This window comes from Octopus bimaculoides, chromosome 8, assembly GCF_046866305.1.
Source record: "Octopus bimaculoides isolate indiv1 chromosome 8, ASM4686630v1, whole genome shotgun sequence".
NCBI lineage: Eukaryota > Metazoa > Mollusca > Cephalopoda > Octopoda > Octopodidae > Octopus > Octopus bimaculoides.
In genome coordinates this window covers 7068876-7078813 of record NC_142935.1, presented here as the reverse complement: position 1 = coordinate 7078813, position 9938 = coordinate 7068876, and the positions used below count along the sequence as shown (strand labels likewise).

The following is a 9938-nucleotide window of genomic DNA, read 5'->3' as shown; positions in this document are numbered from 1 at the left end:
TCTAGTACTGTTTATAAAAAAAAACCTATACGTTTAATATAATGTCAAAAAGCTATTTTTGGGAATTAATGGAGCGGCGTGATGGCAGAGTGATAAGCACCCCGGGCAAAATGCTTAATGTCGTTCCGTCTGTCTTCACGTTCTGAGTTCAAATTCCACCGAGGTCAACTTTGCCTTTTATCTTTTCGCAGTCGATGAATTAAGTACCACTTGAACACTAGGGTCGATGTAATCGACTTAAGCGCCACCCTAGAAATTGCTGGCCTTGTGTTAAAAATGTGAAACCAATATTTTCAGGATAGATAGATAGATAGAGAGGGAGAGGGGGGGAGAAGGAGAGAAAGATAAACTCAGAGAGAGAGAGAGAGAGAGAGAGAGAGAGAGAGAGAGAGAGAAAAGAGAGGATGAGAGAGAAGAGAAAACGACCGCCACTCTTTTTCTGTATTTGTGATCTGATCCCCTCTGACTGCGTTACACAAAATATATAAATACAAAATGTCGACTAGTCGCAGTGACATAAAAAGGCCAGGCGCATTCATTTTCCATCTTTATTCTTCATACTTTAATGCCAATCATTCATGATACTTGATTGATTTTTCAGAAGCTATTTCCGGTATTTTAGGCAGAAGAGTTATCACCCGTGGACCATACTTATCCGTTTCAAACATAAATATATAGCCTTGCGTTTCTTCAGCATTTCGTCTCTGAAACAAACAACCAAGTTAAAAGGTAGTAGTAGTAGTAGTAGTAGTAGTAGTAGTAGTAGTAGTTGATGTTGTTTTTTGTTGTGGAAGTTTCCATTCATTATTTCATGGTACAATGTAACGGTGAGGAGGCATGGACAAATGGTTAAGTGATCCACTCACGATCGTAAGATCATGGTTTCTATTCCCGGACGGGAAGGAAGCATTGCGTCCTTAGGCAAAACACTTTATATCAAGCTGCTCCACCCCGCTCGATTGTAATGAGTAACCCTGCTATATTATATATATATATATATATATATATATATATATATATATATATATATATATATATATATTTAATACAAAGAATATATATACATGTATACACACATATATGTACATACTTACATCTACATGTGTATATACATGCATATCAGGGTACAGGACGTTATATATATATGTATATATATATATATATGTATAAATGTGTGTGTGTGTGTGTGTGTGTGTGTGTGTGTGTGTGTGTGTGTATGTATGTATATGTATATACATTGGAAGCTTTGGAGGTGATGTACAGGAATTATATATAAGAAAAAAATAATAAGGTACTCAGAGATCTGGATGGTTGTACATTTACAGATTATTATTAATAATTCATATGTTTTTATAAATTACCGGTTGCATCTATTCTTGTAGAGTCTCCAGATCTGGAGAATCTACTAGAATAGACGCAAGCTCTAATTTATAAAAACATGTGACATATTAATAAAAATCTGTAAATGTACAACCATCCAGATCTCTGAGTACCTTATTATTTTTTTCTTAAATATATATATATATATATATATATATATATATATATATATATATATATATATATATATATATATATATATATATATATATATATATATATATATATGAAACGTATAAATATGTGCAAATGTACGTATATGCATTGTCTCCGTGCTAATGATGACATGATCACGTGGTGGTATGACGTTATGGTGACGTAACATTATGACATTCAGTCCTTTTCATTTCTAATGATGCTTGCGATTACTTAGAATTGTCTACCTACGTTCATTGCTTTTCTTCTTCTGTCACTTAGAGTGTAGCTATCTGTTAGGAAGGGTTTTTCGTTGCGAACTTCGTCGATAAAATTCTTTAAGAACACTTCGTCCGGTAAATCAAATATTGAGTTGTCTATTGGCAGAAGTTTTGATAGGAATAAGAATGGAAATCAGAAAGAAAAATTAGATTCTGAGAGACATGAAGAAAAATAACTAAGCGAACACACACATACGCATATATAAACACAAACATGGATATGTATAAAGATATGCGCGCACATACACACACACATCTGTTTGACTTTTATTAGCTGTGATTAGCTTAATCAAGGCTTGACTGTTTTACAATCAACATCTTTCGATTCATTTAAGTTTCTGATGACGTCAGCCCAAGAATTTCATGTGTAGCTGTTGAGCATTGCTGTTTATTTTTTCATGACGTCATCATTCACGACCAAAGACGATGTGTTGTGTTTATGATCTAATTGTAAAACAGTCCAGGTTCAAAGTGAAGTAGAGACTTGCTACAAATTGGATTAATGTTTAAGTTAACGTAACACAAACCGGGGATACTAACAACTCCCAATCTAAAACAAAATCCTGCGACTGAACTGAAATATCTCTAAAATCCCCTCTAATTTTAGCTGTAGGCTTGCAATTTTGAACTCAAATGGTACTTATTTTATTGACCACGAAAGATTATAAGGTATAACCCACCCCGGCGACATTTGAACGCAGAACATAAAGCCAGAAGAAATGTCGCTAAGCATTTTGTCCAGCATGGTGATAGTTCTGCCACAAATACGTATGCAGTAAGAGGAAAAGCAATCACGACAGATATATATATATATATATATATATATATATATATATATATATATATATATATATATATATGCTTTCGGTGCGAATGGTTTTGTTATACGGTGCCGTATTTTACAATCTTGTAAATAATAATAATGGTATTTTTATATAGGCTTCAAGCTTGTGGCGATCACTGCGCGATGACTAAGGAAAATAGTCTAATAAAGGGGCATATAAGCCCTTGACAGAAAAAAGAAGGCTTCATATATATATATATATATATATATATATATATATATATATATATATATATATATATATATATATATATATATAATATTAATAATGATTAGGAGAACGGAGATTTTTTGCATCCATGATTATATGTAACTGCATCCTTACGGATCCTACACGTGTTTCGACTGTAGTGACTCCACACGGTTGGATATGCAACCTAGGATCAAGGTCGATGCAGTTTCATCAGGGATGTTACCTTCACCCGTTTCGAAGTAGAATCTCCGTTCCCCTTATCATTATTAACGTTATATATAACACTGTACGCACGCACGCACGCACACACACACACACACACACACACACACACACACACACATGCATCCTTTTATTCTTTTACTTGTTTCAGCCATTCGACTGCGGCCATGCTGGAGCACCGCTTTTAGTCGAACGAATCGACTCCAGCACTTATTCTTTGTAAACCTAGTACTTATTCTGTCGGTTACTTTTCCCGAACCGCTAAGTTACGGGGACGTGAACACACCAAGATTGCTTGTCAAACGATGATGGGGAGACAAGCGCGCGCGCGCACATATATATACGACGGGCTTCTTTCAATTAAGTCTACCAAATCCACTCACAAGGTTTTGGTCGGTCCGAGGCTGTAGTAGAAGACACTTGGCTAAGGTGCCATGCAATGGGACTGAATCCGGAACCATGTGGTTGAGAAGCAAGCTTCTTACCACACAGCTACTCCTGCATCTATGTGTATGTATATATATATATATATATATATATATATATATATATATACATACATTGGGAGAGAGAAAAAGAGGGTGGTGTCAACAGATGAGATTCAGTTATGTTCAATGTAGAAAGCATTTAGTACCGCTCAAATGATTTGAACTTACACTCGGGAATCTTTTACCGAGGACTAAGTCCGTGAGGTAGAAGGTGGCTGTAAGAGGAATCCAGGTGAACAGATATGGAGATAATGAATAAATAAAACGGCTTAGGCTCGCTACATGAAATACGATGACCGTCCGCTCGTGACCGAGAAAAACCATTGCTGACCGCCAGGAACATTGTGCGCTCTAGGACTAACTTATATTTTGCTCCGTTGGTGGCTAATGAGCCCTGCTCTTGACAAGCATACACGAGAGCAAACATTGCAAAGCAACTTCTCTCTCTGATATCTTGAGTATTGAAGTATTGAGACGATGGTGCACAAGCACCGGTTACGTTGGACTGGATACTTTATTAGAATGTAGGATAGCAGGATCCCTAAGCAGATGCTAAATAGGGAACTAATGGAAAGAGACCCCGGCAGAAACATGAAATATACTTACATATGCATGTATAGATAGATAGACAGACAGATATACGACGGGCTTCATTTCAATTTCCGTCTACCAAATCCACATGGCGTTGGTCGCTTCGAAGCTATAGTAGAAGTCACTTACTCAAGGTGCCACGGAGTGTGACTGAACCTGGAACCATGTGGTTGGTAAGTAAACTACTTACCACACATACATTTATTACGTTAACAGAGCAGACTTAGAAAGGTATAAAGACACAAAATATAAGGGGCAGAAGGTATGGGCTTACGGGTCCGAAGGCACTTACTGGGGGCTCGGAATTATGTCATAGTTTTGGTAGATGCAGAGCGCCGAAAGTCAAGGATATGCAATCAGTAGTGGAAGCATATAAACATTAAGTAAATTCGGCCTCCGTCTTCAGGGGGGAGAGATATGCACCTAACATTTAAATCATAATCCAGAGAAATTTATATGTAAACATATAAACATACATATATATATGGTTATATACACACGCACATACATACATACATACATTTATATATATGCATACATATACACATGCGCATATATATATATATATATATATATATATATATATATATATATGGATGCATATATATACTTATATATATATATATGTATGTATATATATATATATATATATATATATATATATATATATATATATATATATATCCATACATACATATATATATTATATAAATATGCATATATATACATATATCATATATATACATGCATATATATATATATATACATATATACATATATTACACACACACACACATATACACACATATGTGTCCATACATTCATATACATATATTTATTGAATATTAAAACTACCTTTAAGATAGCTAGTTAGTGCTAATATATGTATGTATAATATACCCTATTCAAACTTATATATAGTTATACAATGAAATATATACACGACCTCATTCAAAGATGCTTACACATTTTCATACATGTAGAAGCAAGCTGGTTGAACAGAGAATTATTTTTCGAATCCAACGAGAGAAAGACACTTTGAAAAATTGCTTACATGGTATTTCCTTAGCTTGTTTTTGGGATGCCTTCTCTGCAGTTTCCATTAGTTGAGAATCACCTGAATGATAAGATATTGTAATTATTTATTTCACCAAATTCATCCCTTCAATCGTAGTCTCTTTAAAAACCACTAACCCTCATTCCGAGGGCGAATATCGATAGAATGGTATTGATTAATAATCCTTACTTTGTGTAACCGGCAAAGAGGTTCTTGGCTGCGGTTCTATCTGACTTCCGCCTGAAATATAAAAATATATAGCGTATATACATCATTTGCATATATTTGCATAATCAAATACACACACACACACACACACTGGCACGTACACTTACGCACACTTATACATACGTGCATGTGAATATTTTAGGAAGATCGAATCTCGAAGCAAATAAAGCTATAAATGATAGCATGTAAATATCGGGTTAAAAAAAAACATTTTGTATAGAAGTAGTCTAAGTCTGTGCTTTAGACACGAACGTACATCTCATATAAACTTGAGAGAGCTTCTACCATTGGACCAAAGTGATCCTTAGAATTTCTCTCTCCATTTCAGAAACTTTATTCCTACCAGCGAGAATGAATGTATCTATGTGTTAAAAATGATTTTTCAACCGCAATATGTACGCACTGTTATTTATAGCATTGTTCACTTCGAGATTCACCGTTCCAGAAAAAAAAAAGAACAAACAAGCATTTAACGTTCTCGAAATTTATAAATTCTAAACATCAGTAACACCCACACACAGCACACACACACACACACACACACACACACACACACACACACACACACACACATAAATATTATATCATATATATATATATATATATATATATATATATATATATATATATATATATATATATATATGGGTTATAAAAACATTAAGTCAAACCCAAAGGCCTTCTTTCATTACGCAAAAGAAACAGCCTCAGTACGCTGCAAGATTGGACCCCTCTTCGAAAAGGATGGCTCCCTCACAGACAGTCCAACTAGGATCAGTGAGGTACTGAATGAGCAATTCAAAAGTGTCTTCACCACTCCATTGGAGCACAGACAAGTGAACAAACCAGTGGACTTCTTTGCTACCTCCCCTATAACCAGTGAGGCAGGTACGATGGAATACATCAACATTAGCGAAGAAGATGTACTACTAGCTATACATGAAGTGGACACAAACTCAACTGCTGGCCCTGATGGTTTCCCAGCAATCCTCCTTAAATCGTGTAAGCATGCCCTGGCAAAACCCCTCCAGATCCTCTTCCAGAGCTTTCTCGCAAACGGAAGACTGCCAAGCAAGCTGAAGGAGGGAATAATATGCCCAATCCATAAAGGGGGAAGCAGAGCAGATGCCAAAAACTATAGGCCTATCTCTCTGACTTCACACATCAGCAAAGTCATGGAAAGGATAATCAGAGGAAAACTGATCGCTTTCCTTGAAGAAAATAAATTGCTGAGTGATACCCAACATGGCTTTCGACCAGGTAGGAGCTGCCTGACCCAGCTCTTACAACATTACGACTGGGTGTTGAGGCAGTTACTCAACAACTCAAATGTGGACGTAATATACCTTGATTTTGCAAAAGCTTTTGACAAAGTGGATCATGGTGTGATATGCCACAAACTGCGTGATCTTGGCATAGCTGGAAAACTTGGAGAGTGGTTACATGACTTTCTGAAAGATAGAAGTCAGGCAGTAGTGGCTAATGGAGCCACCTCTATGAAAACACAAATAATGAGCGGTGTTCCACAGGGCATTGTCATGGGACCATTGCTTTTTATAGTCGCTCTCTCAGATATGCCTTCAAGTGCCCGGATAGCCACTTTAAGCTACGCAGACGATACAAAAGTCTCGCAGAAAATACAGAACTTCACTGATGTTGCACACCTGCAACAGGAATTGGACTCAGTTTACAGATGGGCTGAGGACAATAATATGCAGTTTAATGCTGAAAAATTCCAAGCCCTGCGCTACCAACGTCCAAAACTGAATATGAAACTTACAGAGTACACTGGTCCACAGGGAATTTCAATCCCAGAGCCTAAATCAGTGAGAGACCTGGGTATCGACATGAGTGATGATACCTCTTTCCAAGTGCACATTACCAGAATGGCAACAAAGTGCAGACAATTGGCTGGATGGATCCTGAGAACATTCAGAACCAGAGATAAGGAAACCATGATGATCCTCTGGAGGACATTCGTCCTCAGCCGCCTGGATTACTGTTCACAGCTGTGGTCACCCACCAGTCTGAAATTAACAGCAGACCTTGAAGCAATCCAGAGGAGATTCACAAAGAAGATTGTCTCTTTGCAACTGCTCAGCTACTGGGAAAGGCTGAAACAGCTAAGACCCTACTCCCTGGAGAGAAGGCGGGAGAGGTATGCAGTAATATACATCTGGAAGATCCTGGAAGGAATTGTGCCAAATTTTGGCATTGAAAGCTACACCAATGCCAGAACGGGACGACACTGCATAGTGCCAAAGATCCCAGCAATGCCATCGCGCTTCAGGACCAGTTACTGCAACAGCTTGGGATTCAGGGGCCCACAGCTTTTTAATATTCTCCCAAAGAGCCTGAGGAATCTGCACAAAGTAGATGTAGGAGTTTTTAAATCAAAGCTGGACCTCTTCCTATCGAGAATCCCAGATGAACCTACCTCGCGGCAGGAGGTGCAAATGAGGGTTGCTAAATCAAACTCCATTCTTCACCAAGTGCCACATATTGTAAGAGGTTCCCTGTAATAACAGTGTAGCAACATGGTGGTGCATCAGCATGGCCGCAGCTCTAAGCTGAAACTTAAAAAAATTTTTTTTTTTAAAATATATATATATATATATATATATATATATATATATATATATATATATATATATATATATATATATATACATATATATATTTATATACATATATATAATATTTATTTATTTATTTATATATATATATACATATATATATACACACACACACACATATATATATATATATGTGTGTGTGTGTATACACACACACACACACACACACACACACACACACACACACATATATATATATATATTTATATAAAGGGTATTATTACAGAAAAATAATAACGCCACACAGTGGACTTCTCAAAATAACCACATTTAGTACCTAATGCGAGGAAAAAACAACCAACAGAAGATGACCAACTTTCTTTTAAATAAACTTATAGACACACACACACATTTAACCCAAAGTAGAACTTACGATATGAAATTTATTCTTTTTACATTTGAATCTATATCTGATGAGATGCGTACACTTTACATGAAATGTGTTGTAATAATACAAAATCCCATGAGACGGTGGGTTGGTAGATTTCTTTGCACTCGACTTTGCTTTTCATCCTTTCGGAGTCAATAAAATAAGTTTCTGCTATATGGGATTACCAGTTGAGCACTGGCAGCGATGTAACTAATCACTCCTGCCTCCGATATTGCTGGCCTCGTGTCAAAATTTGAAATCAATAATTATATTTATGAAATATACATATACAATAGAAAATTGAAACGCACGTAACTAAATAATAATATATAATACGAAAAGCCCACTCTTGGACTTCGTATATGAAGTTAATTTATTTGCCCTGCAATTTCACTTTGTATGACGGTTTCCGTCAAGGTAAACTGTCTTCTTGTATGCACTCTGGTTGCCGGTATTCGCAGAGATGCTTACTGAGGATCTGGTTCCGTTTTAATAGTCCCTATATATATATATTTTTTCTTTTATTTGTTTCAGTCATTTGGCTGCGGCCATGCTGGAGCATCGCCTTTAGTCGAGCAAATCGACCCGGGGACTTATTCCATGTAAGGCTAGTACTTATTCTATCGGTTGTCAAGCAAGGCTAGGGGGACAAACAGACACACAAACATACACACACACACATATATACACATATATACACATATACACGACAACATCAATAACAACAACAACAACAATAATAATAATAATATATCTTACTTAGTGTTCTGCGCATTTTCCTTTTTCTTTTAGCTTATTTTGATATTTCGGTTTTTTTTTCTTTTTATCGGAGACAAAAAATAAATATTTTCTTTGAATAAAAAGCAAATCTGTAACACAAGACTAAATTGTCAGATTTTAGCCAGGAATTCAAGAATAATGCGTCAGGTATATAGAAAGAGCGAATAAGAAGTAAATATGAAGAGATGGTGACAACGAGATAGATAGATAGATAGATAGATAGATAGATAGATAGATAGATAGATAGATAGATAGATAGATTAAAGCAAAAAGAGGGAGAAGGGGAGAGAGTGAAACGAGATAAAGTAGAAAGAAAAGAAAGATTAAAGAAAACAAATAAACAAAAAAAAAAGACAAACAATTATAACGGAGTGGAAAAAAGAAATCGAAAAATATTAGAAAAAGGTCAATGATTAAAAAAGATGTATGGATAGGTGGATAGATGGATGGGTGGAAGGAACACAAACTGGAGAAAAAAATGGTATTTATGACGTCATTGAAGTTGAACGTCATATCACTGCCAGAGCTACTACTACTACTACTACTACTACTTCTACTACTACTACTACTACTACTACTACTACTACAATAACAAATAATAATACTAATAATAATAATAATAATAATAATAATGTGATGCCCGGATGCAGTACCAGGCAGTGGCTCTCATGGTTTCTGATCTTAATTGATTGAAAGAGTTATCATGTACATTGTTTTATCTTGGTATAAAAGA

The 9938-nt window shown here is 35.8% G+C and overlaps 1 protein-coding gene across 1 annotated transcript; it reads right to left on the bottom strand.

Annotated features, from left to right (window-relative positions):
- Positions 1 to 534: 534 nt before the first annotated feature.
- Positions 535 to 9684, bottom strand: LOC106871607 (uncharacterized). Its single transcript, XM_014918160.3, has 5 exons — positions 9185 to 9684; positions 5381 to 5431; positions 5189 to 5251; positions 1768 to 1892; positions 535 to 704 (listed from the first exon to the last, which is right to left on the bottom strand). The coding sequence occupies exons 1-5, from the start codon at positions 9198 to 9200 to the stop codon at positions 573 to 575; spliced, it is 387 nt and encodes a 128-aa protein (XP_014773646.1). The 5' UTR covers positions 9201 to 9684; the 3' UTR covers positions 535 to 572.
- Between the last annotated feature and the right edge of the window lie 254 nt (positions 9685 to 9938).

Excerpts from the sequence above, each read along its gene's own strand:
- LOC106871607 (XM_014918160.3), bottom strand. Across the intron at positions 1,893-5,188 it reads ACAAGCTAAGGAAATACCAT|ACAACTCAATATTTGATTTA; the intron begins GTAAGCAATTTT and ends TTCTGCCAATAG. Across the intron at positions 705-1,767 it reads GAAGAAGAAAAGCAATGAAC|AGACGAAATGCTGAAGAAAC; the intron begins GTAGGTAGACAA and ends TGTTTGTTTCAG.